Source organism: Lagenorhynchus albirostris, chromosome 15 (genome assembly GCF_949774975.1).
Source record: "Lagenorhynchus albirostris chromosome 15, mLagAlb1.1, whole genome shotgun sequence".
In the NCBI taxonomy this organism is placed as follows: domain Eukaryota; kingdom Metazoa; phylum Chordata; class Mammalia; order Artiodactyla; family Delphinidae; genus Lagenorhynchus; species Lagenorhynchus albirostris.
In genome coordinates this window covers 6396831-6412022 of record NC_083109.1, presented here as the reverse complement: position 1 = coordinate 6412022, position 15192 = coordinate 6396831, and the positions used below count along the sequence as shown (strand labels likewise).

General features: G+C 53.6%; 1 protein-coding gene across 6 annotated transcripts; it reads left to right on the top strand.

Moving 5' to 3' along the window:
* The first annotated feature begins 1079 nt into the window (after window positions 1–1079).
* TFAP2C (transcription factor AP-2 gamma) lies at window positions 1080–14255 on the top strand. Of its 6 annotated transcripts, none has more exons than XM_060123634.1 (8): window positions 1859–1936; window positions 4645–4957; window positions 6537–7022; window positions 7126–7177; window positions 8390–8606; window positions 9194–9312; window positions 11264–11408; window positions 13560–14255. In XM_060123634.1, the coding sequence occupies exons 2-8, from the start codon at window positions 4910–4912 to the stop codon at window positions 13846–13848; spliced, it is 1356 nt and encodes a 451-aa protein (XP_059979617.1). In that variant the 5' UTR covers window positions 1859–1936; window positions 4645–4909; the 3' UTR covers window positions 13849–14255. The 6 variants fall into 6 exon arrangements, with proteins under 6 accessions (XP_059979613.1, XP_059979617.1, XP_059979616.1 ...); XM_060123633.1 differs by lacking the exon at window positions 1859–1936 and adding an exon at window positions 2354–2439; XM_060123630.1 differs by lacking the exons at window positions 1859–1936; window positions 4645–4957; window positions 13560–14255 and adding exons at window positions 1080–1333; window positions 12732–13382.
* Window positions 14256–15192: the final 937 nt, after the last annotated feature.

The following is a 15192-nucleotide window of genomic DNA, read 5'->3' as shown; positions in this document are numbered from 1 at the left end:
GCACTTAAGGAAGACCCCAAACCCACCCACCTCCTTCTCCTCCAAGGAATTCAGTGCCCCTGGTTCCATTTTAGCTGGACCTGGAAACCTGCGAGGTGCCTGGAGGCAGATCAAAGCCAGAAACGAGGGCGGGGAATTCACGGAAATGTTAATAGATCTGGCTGTGGAGACAGAACACATTTAAAATGTCCTCTGCCTGCAAGACGTAGAATACATTTAAAATAGTTTTGTGATGGAAGGAGCCCTACCTACTGCTGGTTATAAACAGATGTAAAGATCAGTCAAAAGACCGGGAAGACCCTTTTCAATTGGCGAGTTTACAGTTTCCAAGGGGAGGAGGGCAGGGGAGGAGTAACCAGGACCTTCAGGTGTGTCTTCCAATCGCGATAGCCCGTTTTGGCTGTGAATTGTACCCCCCATCCCCCTTCCGTTAATTAAATAAACGCTCGGAGCACTTTACAGCACACGACGCGGCCCTTGGGGACCTGTTCCTGCGTTGCTCCCATTCTTGAAAACCTCAACTCACAGAGGGTTGAAGAGCTGGCAACATGAATTTCCAGTTCCTAAAGGTGAGAAGAGAGGTGTTGGGTGGAGGACAGATCCGAGGACCGGCAGGGAAAGAGAGGGGTGCTGGCGGCCTGGCTGCCGGAGGGGGTGTGTGCCCGCTGCGTGGGATGGGCGCCGCTGCGGGGTGCACGGTGGCCCCTGGACGCTGCGCACTTCTGGCGCAGGAAGCCGAGTCCGCGCCGCTGGGCGCCTGGCCACAGTGGGCCTCCTCGCCTGGCGGCGACCAGATAAATAGGTGAAGGCCTGCGGGCTTAGCTGGCCTGGAGGTGCCTGGTGTTCTAGGACGCCGAGCCGCGAAGGCCTCCGGGGACACTGGGCTCGCGCCTTGGCCCTCCTGCCTGCGCTCGGAGCGGTTAGGCTGCACCCGGATGGGCCCAGGGATGTTAGTGGGTGGAGAGGTGACAGGCACTCTGAGGGCGGGGGTCCCCCGGGGCAGGGAGGCGAGAGCCGGCTTGTCTCTAATAGGTGCCCGAGAGCCGCTAGGAAGGTGGCCTTGAAGAACAGGCAGGCTGGTGGCTTTGAGGTAGTTGGACGACTGAAAATTCGCCTGCTGACAAGTGGGGCGATGGTAGTCAAGTTAGAGACTCTACCACGACCGCTGCGCTCGGCGAGCGCTCCGCAAATGAGAGCCTCTCCGAAGCTTGGGTCCTACAGGCTCCCCCAGCTCCACGCTTCGCGTTTTCTGGTTTGCGAGGATGCTTGCAAAGGAAGAGCCAAAGGCTGCGAAACCCCTTTGAGGACCCGGCCTGGCGCGGAGCGCTTACAAGTGAGCAGTAGAAAGAGTTGGGCTGGACCCTGGGCTAAGACGAGAAGCATCTGTGCGTGTGTGTAGCCGCTAATTTGAGCATCAGGAAAAACAAACTGCTATTTTGATATTATTGCTGCTATTTTGGAGTGACTGAATTATTTAATACATGTGGCGCCCCGGACGTGCACCTCAGTGGGCTTAGACAGTTCGGATGCTCTTGGACGCCAAGTGTCCGTTCAGTGGGTGCCGGTGCTGCGAGGGAGGGCGTGGGCTAGCGCGTGAATGGGCGCCCTCCCGGACTGCTGCAGGCCCTGGCTTTTAGGCTCTGCTTCGCCGGGCCCCGCCTCTTAACTGCGGTCCCAGCCGGAGCCCAAGCTGTTCCGCGGGGCGACACAGACACCTCGTTTGGTGCACGGCGCCCGCGAGGGCGCTTCGGAGCCTCCACCTGCCGCTCGGACGCCCCCTCCCCGGGACGGGAAGCTGAGTCACAGGCCTGCTCCAGTCCAGCTCTACCCGCCCCGCCGCCTTCCTGGGCTTGCCATGGGTGTGGAGGCGGCGGAAGCCTGCCGCCCGGGTCTGGGAGCCTTGTTTCCAGAGGCAGCTGCCCGCGCATCTTTGGAGGTGGCGCACTGTTGTAGCGCTGCTGTCCTCGCAGACGCCTTGTCGCCTCCGGTCTCTGGTTTCTAGCGCCATCCGAGCGGGCTGGGGGCCGGGGTCCAGGGTTTCAAGCGTGTGGGTTGAGTGCAGGCTCCCTAGGGGGCGACAGAGGGAAGCCGCTGACAACCGTCCAGCCCCATACCCTTGATTGTGCGAGGCGAGCGGCGAGGCTGCTCCCCGGGATCCCCACGTTCTGTTTACACTTGGCGTCTGCGAAGCCGCGGAGGGTCGGAGGGGGCACCCTTCCCAGGCTGTGGCTGCCTAAGGGCGCGGCCACGCAGTCATGCGTCTTCGCGCGGCGAGGGTTGGGGGCCTTGGGGGAGGTCTGTCTTGAGTGTGGGAGCCATCGGCTCTCTGCTCTCGCTCTCGGCTCAGAGCAGAAAAGTTGAGCTCAAGGAAGGGCTGAGATTTCCGGCATCCGGACCAGGGCGCGCGCGTGCCTGGGTTCCGTCCCTGAAGCAGAAGCTGTGCGTGTTTGGGTGGAGTCGGCCTGGCCGGGAAGGTTGAGGATTCGTTTGTGCCGCCTTCCCCATCCAGGGCACAGAAGTTGCGCTCTAGCTTGAGCGCGTGTCCCTTGGAGGGGGGCAGCGTCCAGGTCCAGGGCGCTGGCTTGGGAATGAATGGCCTTTGCCGAGCGGTTCCGAAACCTCTGTGCCCTTGGGGCTCCCTAAACGGAGGTGCGCAAACCCTCGGGGCCCATCGGCTCCCTTTGCCTCCGCCATAGAGGCCCCGGGGCTGCGAGGGATTTCCGTCCCTCCGGGTGGCTTTGGCGAGCGCTGCTGAGGAAAGGAAGGGCAGCCAGGACCTGGGGCGGGGGGTTGGTGCCTTGTTGCCCAGCCCTGGACCCAACATGCCCGGCGGTAAAGTTGCAGGCGTGGACGAGACAAGTTGTTCAAGCTGCATCCCCGGCCGGGTCTTGGAGTCAAAGCCGGGGCTAGAAGGCCCAGTGTGGAGGAGAGCTCCTGCGTCACTGGTCTGGATGTCTGGGGTGCCCAGAGGCTCCGCAGCCTCCCTCGAAAGTACCTGGGACCCCAATCTTCCACTCTCAGGGCGCCAGCATGCCTACCGCACCGGGTCCGATACCTGCCCTGAGCAGGTGCCCCCTGTGCCCACTCCCGAGTACCAGGAGCGCTGCTTCTGCGGTCTTCTCTTTTACCCCCCGTCCCCCCCCCACGGTGTCTTGAAAGCTAGGTGTCAGGGGTCGTGTGTGCACTGTCTTTGTACGTATCCTAGTGCAGAGCCCGCAGACAAGCCCGAAAAGCCTCCAGTGGTTTCGTCTCCAGGTTTTGTTCTCACAACTGGTCGGAATATCACCTGGAATCTGTCTACTCTCTGGGGCGAGGAAGAACCTTTCGCTTGGAAGACGCCTATTTTTATTCTGGTTATTTTATTTTAGGCCCATCTCGGTTTAAAGAAATGCTAAAGTTCAAACAAGCCCGGGCGGGAGTAGGGAAGCAGTGGGTGCATTCATTCTGTGAATTGGGAGCAGCGTCCACTCCACAGGCCCGGGGCAGTAAACTGATAGGTATTGATTATTGCAAAATCGGATTCGTAATCAAATCGAAAGATTCCTTCTCTGATTCCCTGAGAATGTTTAAATTCAGCTCCCGAGAATTAGCGACTTGCCCCTTGAAGCAAAAAAAAAAAAAAGGTCAATTACAATAATCGGGCCAATGGATTTCGTTTCTTTAAAATGTTTCAGCATTGCGCTTTGCTTTCAAGGTTGGGGGGCAAATGCATATTGGGGGGAGAGGCAACGTTTATGTGGAAGGAAGTTTCGTTTTCTGCCTGTATCTGCGGACCCCGGGTGCTCACCTCTCCAGCGGGGGTCCCCCCACGGCCCCTCCTCCTCCCCCCACCTCTTCCCTCGTCCCCGCCTGTGACGCTAGGGTTGCATTCAGCCCCGCACCTCTTTTCAAGGTTGAGTTGAGGCTTCTTGAGTGCCTGGCCCGTCGGAGGAAGCTGCCGAGCCGGCGCCGGGCAGGGCAGGGCCGGGCGAGGGTAGGCGGGTGCCCCCCACCCGCCTCCCGGCCGCAGCCCAGCCTTGGAGATGGAGCTTCGGGCGATGGCGGCGAAACGCCGTTGTCCGACACTTCGGGGCCGGTGGAGCGGCCCGCCCGCTCGGTGGCGCTTGGGGCCGACTCCCCAGAAGGCCTTCCCACCCCCGCCCCCTCGGAGGACCCCGAGCGCACTGTGCCCACGCCGTGCGGGGGAGGGCGTCGTCCCTCGGAGGGACTGGGACTCCAGCTGCCTGATTCCAGTTTAAACCTTAAATCTCCTTGGAGCGGGTGTTTGGGACGTTTTAGGAGATAGGGGGACCTCAGCTGTTGAGACGTCTTTTGGAGGGTGGGGGAAGGCGCTGTCGGTGAAAGAGGGGGGGCTCTTGGGTTCGGATCCCGGTCCCCAGCTCTGCCGACCTCAGGTGTGTGCTTGGTGAGGGTGACTGATGGATGGCGTGATGGGGGACGCTGGCCTCTTAGGTTTGCGGCTGTCAGCGAGGTGCGGCCCATTCGACTCCTCTCCTAAGCCCCCCGAGGCGTGGGTCTCCGCGCGGCGCCGGGCCAGGATGCGGGGCGGAGCTAGGCTGGGACTGGCTGGGGGCCGCCCCGCCCGGCGCCGGGGCCTTTGCGCCGGCCCCCGGGGAGGAGTTATGATAATTTCTTCTCATTAAGGCGCCCGGATCCCCCGGCTATCGCCTGGACACACACTGCGGGCGCGGCTTCCCCGGTCCCCGGCCGCGGCCTCTACACCCGCGGCGGCACCATCTACAATCGCGGAGCCGCCGATGCGCGTCCAGTGACCGGGACGGCTAGGCCCGCGCGCGGCGGGGGCAGCGGCAGACGTCTGGCCACCGTGACCCCAATTTTGGATTTACCGCTCGGGGGGTGGGGGGAACCTGGATTTAACTGGCGACTGTTTTGGGGGACGCCGGACGCCATGTTGTGGAAAATAACCGATAATGTCAAGTATGAAGAGGACTGCGAGGTGAGCTGGGCACAAGGGCGCAGCCTGGCCCCGCCCGAGTACAGTCCCGGAGGCGCGGGCCACTGGACCGAGGTCGGGGGCGAGGGCGCAGGAGCAGCGAACAGGCACCCACCGCTCGCCCTTCGATGGGACAGGGTCCACTTTTCCGGACATTCCCTAGTGCGTTTCTCCGGGATCCCCTTCCTGAATCGGGCCTTTACCTAAATATCCAGTCTCGGGAATGGGGCCTGGAAAGAGCGTAGCAGATCCCACCCACAAAGCTTACCGGCCGGTTTCTCGCGAAGCAAAACAGCCCTTTTCCCCGATTTCTCGGAAGAGCGCTGGGTCTGCAACTTTTAGAGGTGGCTTTTACGCACGAAACCTCCGTCCCAAGGAGTCAGACGAGGTGACCTGCCGGCGACACCTTTGCGGAGTCTCCTCCGAGGCGGGCTTGTCACCTGCCCCGCTACCTCCTTGGGGAAACAAGAAAACAACCGAAGTTTGGCTTTCCAGAGAAGGGGGGGCCGGGGGGGGCGCTGAGGCCAGATGGGGCCGTAAGCGCTCGGGAGTGCTCCAGCCTGTCGGACAGGTTGAGCTAGAGTTTCGGAGAGTGGGAGGGAGGGAGGCGGCGAGCGGAAAGAGGAAGAAGACGCAGGCGGCGCGAGGCGTGAGCCCAGGCCCCGGGAGAGGGGAGCGGTGGCGGCGGGGACGCGGGAGAGCTGTGCGCCCGCGGGACCTAGAGGGGCTGCCCCTGTTTGCAGGCCCGGGCACTTCAGCTAGGGGGCGACGGTGTCATAGCTCTCCTGGTCCCCCGCCACCCTTGTGACCCCGGGAACACATGGCGACACGTCCTTTGAGAATTAAGTCGGACAGCCGTGGGGCGAGGGAACGTGCCCAGGCAAGGTTGCCCAATTTTCGGGGTCCTTCGTTCTCCGTGCCCGATTTGTGGGGAAACTGACGGTGGCTGGGCAGGACGGCGTTACTTGGTCGGGACACAGCTAGCAGGGAGCGCACCCCTGGCTGCGGCGGGCTCCTCTTGAGTCCCTTGGGCGGCGCTGGGTGGCTGCCCCCGCTAGGGAGGGTCTCTCGCCCGGAGGTCTTTGTCCTGAGGGCGTGGAAGGGAGGGTCCCTGGGGCGGGGAAACGGCGCACTTCCTGCGCGGCGCGCATTCTTCGCGCCCACCGCTTCCCCACTTTGGGCCGACGACGCCAGCATGTGCGGGCTCGTGAGCGACCGCGCTCTGCGCTGCCTGCAGGCTTTCTCCCCGGACCCCTGCCCCAGCTTCTTCCGGCCCAAGGCCTGGCATTCGGATTTGGAGCCGCAGAATACCTCGGGCGTCAGACCTTCGCCGCGGGGCCCGGAGGGCACGTTCCTCCAGGTCTTTCTCCAGTTTCCCCTTTCTCTGCGGACTAGCGGTTGACAACGAAACCCCCGGGGCACGTTGCTCCCCGGGGCCTTTTGGCCCGAGGGCAGGCCCCGCGGGGGTCGGTCCGGGCTGGTGCGGTGGGTCCCCGGGGGTCACAAGGCTCGGCGCGGTGGCCGCGGGCCGTGCGCAGTAGCGGGGTTTCGTACTAACCGGGTCTCCGTTTCTGTGTCCCAGGATCGCCACGACGCGAGCAGCAATGGGAACCCGCGCCTGCCTCACCTCTCCTCCGCCGGGCAGCATCTCTACAGCCCCGCGCCGCCCCTCTCCCATGCTGGAGTCGCCGAATACCAGCCACCACCCTACTTTCCGCCTCCCTACCAGCAGCTGGCTTACTCGCAGGCAGCCGACCCCTACTCGCATCTGGGAGAAGCGTACGCCGCCGCCATCAACCCCCTGCACCAGCCGGCGCCCACCGGCAGCCAGCAGCAGGCCTGGCCGGGCCGCCAGAGCCAGGAGGGGGCTGGGCTGCCCTCGCACCACGCGCGCCCGGCCGGCTTGTTGCCCCACCTCTCCGGGCTGGACGGCGGCGCCGTGAGTGCCCGCAGGGACGCCTACCGCCGCTCGGACCTGCTGCTGCCCCACTCGCACGCTCTGGACGCCGCGGGCCTGGCCGAGAACCTGGGGCTCCACGACATGGCGCACCAGATGGAGGAGGTGCAGGTGAGCGCCTCGGCCCTGCCCGGACCCGTTCGCCCCACTGCCTCTCTCCTACCCCGTCCAGGCTCCCCCGAACTTAAAGAAAACTTTGTCATTTCTCCCCCAGAATGTCGACGACCAGCACCTACTTCTGCATGATCAGACGGTTATTCGCAAAGGTACGGAGTGAACACGAGTTCTTTTCTTCCTTTGGCGTCACACACCCTGTAGTGGTTCTTAGCGGTAACTGGGAAGTTATTAACTTATTGGTGAGGTAGGGCTTTTGGTATCCGATTTGGGACATTTGTGGTGGAAGGGAGTGACAGGGACTCGAGGCAGATAGGTTTTAGGAGTGAGAAGACGGGGCATTTCTTTAAGATCTAAATGGCAAAGGAGCTGCCCCTCAATCTCCGGATTTGTTACTCCATAGTTTTCCCTTGGTGGGTGTTACTTCTTGAATTCTAGAGTGTTTTTACACTGCTCCAGGAAAGAATCCCAGAGTGAGTTAAGGCTGTGACTTAATTTGGAAAACAAGTCACCACATACCCTTAGTGGAGTGATTGGTTCTGTGATAATTTTAATTGTTGAACGGGTTGATGTGATTTTATTTCTGATTTCAAATATGCACAGGGGTAAGGAGCCTTAATTCTGACCTGCAAAAAGAAGGTGGGACACAGTTTGGTGTACAAAACAGACAGCCCTGAAAGCATCAGGCTGGGTGATCTGTCGGGTTCATGCAGGGATGAGGGGGGCGGGGGTTTGGAAAATTGGATTACTTGGGCGACTGAGTGGCTCATGAAATTAAGTTACGTACTGCCAGGATTCCCAGTTTAGCTCTGTTGGGAAATGGGGTCATCCTAAATGAAATGTAGCTATGGTCTGTTACTTGAGGTTAAACTGTTTGAAATCAACTGAGGAAAAATGAGTTTGGGGGGAGAAAAGAAAAAAGAAAGAAAACCTCAATAAATAAACTGAATTTCCCAGTAAACTTAGAACAGGTGTGTTTGTATTTTAAAATTTACTGTGATCAGTTGCACTGAAAGATTTCGCCAGATGATTATGTCCTGTGATTTTGGATATTCGTTGAGTGAGGGGGAAAAAAGAAATCTTCATTTATTTAGTTATGAAGTAGTCTTTTGAAAACAAACGTTCTAACGAAACAGATTTTAACAGTGGTCAGAAAATGCAAACCCTCCACGCGTGGGATCTTGACTAATTAACTTCCCAAGGTGTTAAATTGTGAAATTCAGATTCGATTATCTTTGAAGAATATGGCTTTAAAAAAATCTGCTTGCAATTTATAGTCCAACATGCAGTTAGTTGTTCAAAGAGCTCTTTCAGCTTTGGTTAGTGGTTTGCTTGGGAACGCCACTTCTGATCTTCCCTCACAGGTCCTATTTCAATGACGAAGAACCCCTTGAGTCTCCCTTGTCAGAAGGAGCTGGTGGAGGCTGTGATGAATCCCAGCGAGGTTTTCTGCTCGGTCCCTGGAAGATTGTCCCTCCTCAGCTCTACATCTAAATACAAAGTGACAGTTGCCGAAGTCCAGAGGCGACTGTCCCCGCCTGAGTGCTTAAATGCTTCATTACTGGGAGGTGTCCTCAGAAGGTACATGGGGACACGTTCTGGGCATGGCGGTTGAATGGTTGGGGATGAATAACAGAAAAGGACCAGGGAGATAGTTTTAACATTTATGGAACTTTGGTACCTAACGCTGAATTCTCATTGGCTCAGGGAGTTTTAGTACACATCTTCTCTTTTAGAACATGCCAGATGTAGAAGGAAGTGTTAAAACAGCGCTAACAAATTCTCATTTGGTTAGAATTTGATTCCTTGTATGAAGTGGTAGCATCTGTATTCAGAGTAGAGGAGCTCCATGGGTCTGGTTCCCCCAGGGAGTTGTTTTTTTGGGGGCTGCTGCAGTTTCTACAAGTGAAAATTTGTCTGCTCTGTGCAACTTCCAGTGTTCTGTGATTAAAAAAAAATAATGTTGGCGATGCTGAGAAAGATGTTTGAATTTTACAGGGATTAACTAATAAATTAAGGATTCCCTGTATCACTTGATTACGAGTCACGTAATGTAGGTTGTTTCTGACAGATTTCTGTTTTGTAAGCAGCATGTTAGGCATTTAGAATTTTAAAGTGGTTTCTTGAGAAAAGAATTTTTAATTTTATTTTATTATTATTTTGCTCAGAGCCAAATCTAAAAATGGTGGCCGATCCTTGCGGGAGAAGTTGGACAAGATTGGGTTGAATCTTCCAGCGGGGAGACGGAAAGCTGCCCACGTCACCCTCCTGACATCTTTAGTAGAAGGTCAGTGGAGTTGTGTTTTTGTTTTGCGGTGTTTTTAGTTAGTGCTGTGTTGAGTCTTTAATATTTCTCTAAAGAAAAGGTTAGGGACTTCCTGGCGATCCAGTGGTTGAGACTTCGCCTTCCAATGCAGGGGGCGTGGGTTCGACCCCTGATCGGGGAGCTAAGATCCCACATGCCGTAGGGTGCGGCACCCTACGCAAAAAAAAGGTATAAGAAAAGGTTAAAAACAACTCTTAGTCACAAAAGAGAGATGCAAGCGATTTTGCCATGCATTCATTACAATGAATCAGTCATTTAATCAAATAAGTTAACATTTAACGATCTGTCTGCTGAAGTATTCCGTTCTGGGTCTCCCGGAAAATCATTGTTAAAAAGAAACTGGTTTTCCTAAGACATCACATTATCAGATGAAGCAGTTTTTGAAGGATGCAATCGATCATTTGGTACACCTTTTTTTAAAACTGGTTACTGGTGGGCAGCAGGACCGTTTCTAGTTTTTGTAGCTGTGGAATATTGGGACTGTGGTCAGTGAAGAGAAAAGCCCTTGTATACAATGAGCCTAGCCCAATTCACAGTTCCTTTGTTCATTTTCCCCATCAAAAAAAAAAAAGTAATGGGGCCCACAGATGAGCCCCTCTCCCCAGTCCTAAGATAGTTAGGATGTGACATTTCAGTTTCTTGAATGGACCTGCGCCCTGAACCTGGAAAGTAGCCAAGAATGCAATACGGCCTTTTACAAAGTGGGCAAGGGAAAAGTGAAATAATTATTTTTCAAAACAAAACAAGCTCGTTGTTACTGCGCACAGGAAAATGAGTTGATGAACACGGAGGGGGCTTATCCGTAAGCCTGGAGCGGCCGCCAGCACCTCGCCCAATCAGCAGGGCGCTGGGCCCCGGCTCGGGGGCCGGGGGAGCCAATGAGGGGTGGTCTCCTGGTAGTCAGGCAATCTTTTGAACACTTTCTTTCCCTGGTCTAAATGGCGCGACCGCGGTGCTAAAAGAGACTTGGCAGGGCCCTGCTCTACCTTTTTACGAGTGTCTTTGGAGGTCAGGGCAAGGAGAAAGGAGCTGCCTGTTCGGTGCTGTTGGGGACCAGCTGTCCTGCATGGAGAATGGTGGATTCCGCGTGCGTGGAGCATAAATGCGGCTCCCCGAGGTTTCCTTACCGGCCAGGCAGGGGTGCTTGAATGAGAAAGCGTGTGTCTGAACAATGGTTCTCAGATGTTGATTTAGTGAGTCGGGGGAGGGAAGTGGGGATGGTGGGTGAGGTCCACCATCTGGGTTTGTAAAGCTCTAGCAGCCCCAAATCTTGGAACCAGAAAGAACCCAGCGCCTCGGGTGGGAAATGACACCCTCCCCTCGTTTTCCTCCCTCTGTGCCCCCCAATACCTGAGACGAGAGGGTAGGGTAGGGCTCCTAACATTTCCGGTAGGAAACACTCCTGCTTCTCTTTCTTAAAGCAACATTCTAGAGACTTAACCTCCACCAGTAATGGGGCGCTCTCATTTAGAAACAAAGTTCCGTGTCAAAGACTTTTGTCCCAGTTTCATAAAGAAAAGTGACAGTTTGCTTCTTTGTCAGTCATGCTCACCCCCCCTAAGTTTTCCGACTTCTGCACTACCGACGGATGCTAGATGCTGTTTTAGCAGCGAGAGGAGCATCTGCTCAGCTTGGGCAGAGGACTGGGGTAACATCGTTTAAGTACAGTTAAAATTTTCAGACTTTTTTTTTTTCTTACATTGTATGATTTCACCCTAGGGGAGGGTACCCACTGCAAGTACCCAGGAGGTTCTGCTTACTGGCTGGATCGTTGTCCCCTTGTGTGATTGCATTTTAGAATGCAAAATGACTGCTAGACCAATACCGATAGTGCTGGAAAAAGAGGGAAGGGACAGTTTGCCTTGGGGACCACAGTGGCCCTAAAGTCTGTTGCCATTGCCGATTATTCTAGGTGAGGCTGTTCATTTGGCTCGGGACTTTGCCTATGTCTGTGAAGCAGAATTTCCTAGTAAATCCGTGGCCGAGTATTTAACCAGACCTCATCTTGGAGGACGCAATGAGATGGCAACTAGGAAGAATATGCTGCTGGCGGCACAGTAAGTATCCAGGCTTGAGAATGTGATGCCCTGATGCCCTGACCTTACAGCTGAGGGGCCAGCACAGTCCCTGGTGCTCAAGAACGAAAGGCTCCTTAAGTAAGTTGGGGTGTTGAGCAAGAGGAAATGGCAAGGAGCATCTTTGACAGAGTCAAATTAGAGTAACTTTCTGTGGGATTTAAAAGAATTAGAGCAGTGAGTGTATTGCTCAGAATGAGTGTTTTTGAGCCGTTGAGTTATTCAGCTCAAACTAGTTAAGCTACTCTTTCATTATCTTATTTGCATGTCTTACAAAAATGTGTTGAGGACAATTTATTTTATCACATCCAGTCAAGATCCTGCGCCTTCTGCCTCCTGATAACAAGATGTTTTTGATTTTTAAAATGTAATGATCGGGTTGTGTGTGTAGGAGACGAGGGCAAATGAAATGTCTCAAAACGACTTAATGCAGCTGAGGGATTTCTCATAGAAACCAAGAGTAAATGGATTTTAAAATCATGGTAAATGAAGCAGAACTAGTCAAGTGGGAAATAGGGCAAAAGCGAGCACAGTGAACCAGCCTGTATCGAAAGAGTGAGTTTCAGGGAAATGAATTCAGGGATCTTGACAGAATTGGTTTAAGGAACCAGTCTGCATCAAGTAAAGCTAGCCCTTACTCTCCTGGGCTGGAATTCTGACTCCACCTCTTACCAGTCCTGGTGACCTTGGCCAGTTGATTCTGGCATTAATCCTTTTATCTTCTCTAATTGCAGTGAGGATTAAATAAGATAGTACTTAAAAGAGTTTAGTTCAGGGCTTCCCTGGGGGCGCAGTGGCCAAGAATCTGCCTGCCAATGCAGGGGACACGGGTTCGAGCCCTGGCCCGGGAAGATCCCACGTGCCTCGGAGCAACTAAGCCCGTGCGCCACAGCTACTGAGCCTGCGCTCTAGAGCCCAAGAGCCACAACTACTGAAGCCCACGTGCCGCAACTACTGAAGCCCGCGTGCCGAGAGCCTGTGCTCTGCAACAAGAGAAGCCACCGCGATGAGAGGCCCACGCACCGCAACGAAGAGTAGCCCCCGCTCGCCGCAACTAGAAGAAAGCCAGCGCGCAGCAACGAAGACCCAATACGGCCAAACATAAATAAAAAGAGTTTAGTTCAGGGCCCAGCACAGAACAGGTGCTAAGCGCGGCAGCTGCCTGTTGCTATCAGTTTAAAATCTACTTCCTTGGCCAGCCCCAAATTCTCGTTGCCTCTAGGTGTCATCCCCACACTAGTTTGTGCTCTTTACCTGTCACGGCCTAGATTGAACTCAGTGGTGTGTGTTGACTGTCTTTCACAGGCAAGTGTGTAAAGAATTCACAGACCTTCTCAATCAAGACCGAACTCCCAATGGGAACAACCGGCCCACTCCGGTCCTGGAGACCAGCATTCAGAACTGCTTGTCTCATTTCAGCCTGATTACCCACGGGTTTGGCAGCCAGGCCATCTGTGCTGCTGTGTCTGCCATGCAGAACTACATAAAAGAAGCCCTGATGGTCATAGACAAATCCTACATGAACCCCGGAGACCAGAGTCCAGCCGATTCTAGCAAAACCCTGGAAAAGATGGAGAAGCACAGGAAGTAAAACAGGGGTGAACAAAGGGCCGAAGCGTCTGGAAGGAAAAGGACTCCAAAACCGGTCTCGACCAGGACAAACTGGGAACCCCGCTTGCCTGGGGGACAGAGTTTGTTATCCACCTTCCCACGAAAAGGGCCTCCGTCGGGTTTCCAGATCTTCACGTGCCCTCCTGGATTCCTTAGTATTTAAGGAGTGCTGAAGTGTCTCCTAAAACTCTGGACGCGCTATCGGGAGGTGACAAGTGCTGGTTCTTTACCCATTAAGCTGATACTTTAGTTTTTGGAACCCCATTCTTCCTTTCTCTGAAAGTGGTGCTACAAGTTTTGGAACCTTTTAAATAAATTCCCTGGGCTAACAAAAACCCACACACACATAGCTGTTGAGATGTCAAATTGATGTGATTCAGATCCACTATAACTTTCAGTGTTAAAAGTATTTATGTAGCCTCTTCCGTCTCACCCTACATACCGCGGGAGGCAAGGATTCTGTCCGCTTAAGAACTGGTTAATAGGTTGGTATTTGACACACTTTAAATCCCTTGTTCACAGGGACCCTTCGGGTTTTACGAAACTTGTAGAAGCAAAGCCTGCTGATGATTTTATGTTTTTCTTTTTAAGAAAAAAACAAAACAAAACTTTGAAAGTTAACTCTTCAAATAGGAGGAGACTCTTTGAAAAGACATGTTCCTTTAAGGTACGGAAGCTTTATTTTGCGTATTTATTTCACATCTTGGTGTTTCGAGAAAACTTGAAAAGGGGTGGGCATGAAGCATTTTTTTTTGCTGTCTCTCATCCCAAGTCCCAGAGGAGAATTCTGTATTTTGAGAAGCTGCGTTGAGTGTACAGATTTTATTTATGCATAATTTAATGGGGTCTGTAAATACGGGTGCACTTCTTATGACTTTTTGAGAAATGGGATTCAACTTTAATATTAGCTTTTAAAGGTGACGGGGTAATCTAAGACACATCTTTAGGCTTTATTCATATGTACACAGGGTATTAAGAGTCAAGAGTATCCTGAGTGCTGTTCTCGACTCGAAGACTCTAATTTAATTGAAGCTTTCTGTTCACAAAGCAATAACTTTGTCTCATTCCTGTTGGGCTGACCCCCAAGATGAGTGTGAAGTACAGTGTGTGTGGGTGAAAACGGAGTTTTGGAATTGAGCTCCTTGCCTGTAAATGTTCCCTAAATAATTGTTATGTATATGAAACCTGTATAATAAAAAGAAAGTATTCTCAATAGAAGCTGTGAAAGTCTGGTTGTAACTTGATGTGTTTTTTTTAATCTTCTAAGAGGAGTGGAAGAATGGCAGAGCTAATTTCTGGGTTTTGGCTGTGGCTTAGTTAATAAGACGGAACAGGAAATCTCTGTGCCGAGGGGAATCTGGAGTTTCATTTTGTCTCTCTTGGAAGACTGCTCTGTTGCGCCACGTCTCGCACTCATCAGCGGTTCTCGACTGTGTATGGTGCCATCTTCCCCAACACAAGGGCTGTTGGGAGATGTGTGAGGGACGGTTGATGGACAACAAGAGAGGAATCCATAGTTTGGGAATCATGTCTCTTGCGTAAGGCTGCTCAGTTGAGAAACACTGTACTTAACGGTGAAGTTGCCACCTCACAATTTTGAGAATGGAAATGAGATGATTGTTGGTAAATCCTTGGGCAGATCCTCCTTGGGAAGACTTGGCATTCAGTCAAATGCAAGCAGTGGTTGTGTGGTAGGTGCTCTGAGTGTTTTCAGTCAATTGAAATGCTCCATCTTTGGGAACGTGATGATGCCCATCGATCCAAGGGATTCTAATCATGTTGTCTGCTGGGCAGATCAGAGGTTGGGTCTCTGTACTTGCGGAGCAGAAGAGACCAGCGGGACTTGTGTACTTGCTGGATGTGTGCAAGGATCTTGGGTGCACACCGACAGTCCTTGAGTTCAAGTTGAAGTGGCCTGGCACATCCTCCAGGAAGTGAGATGTTTATAGTTTGGCGTGAGTGGCTGCACTTGAACGTTGGATAAGGCTATTGCTTCAACTCCAGTCTCATAATCCTTAATTCATAACTCTCTACCAAATGGTCAGCAATTCCTGATTTAATGTTGGCATTGGATGTTGTTAAGTAACGTAAACTCTGCCAGCCTGATACTGTGCTCTTGGAAGCCTGTTCTTGGCCACTGAACGTTCCCATTAAG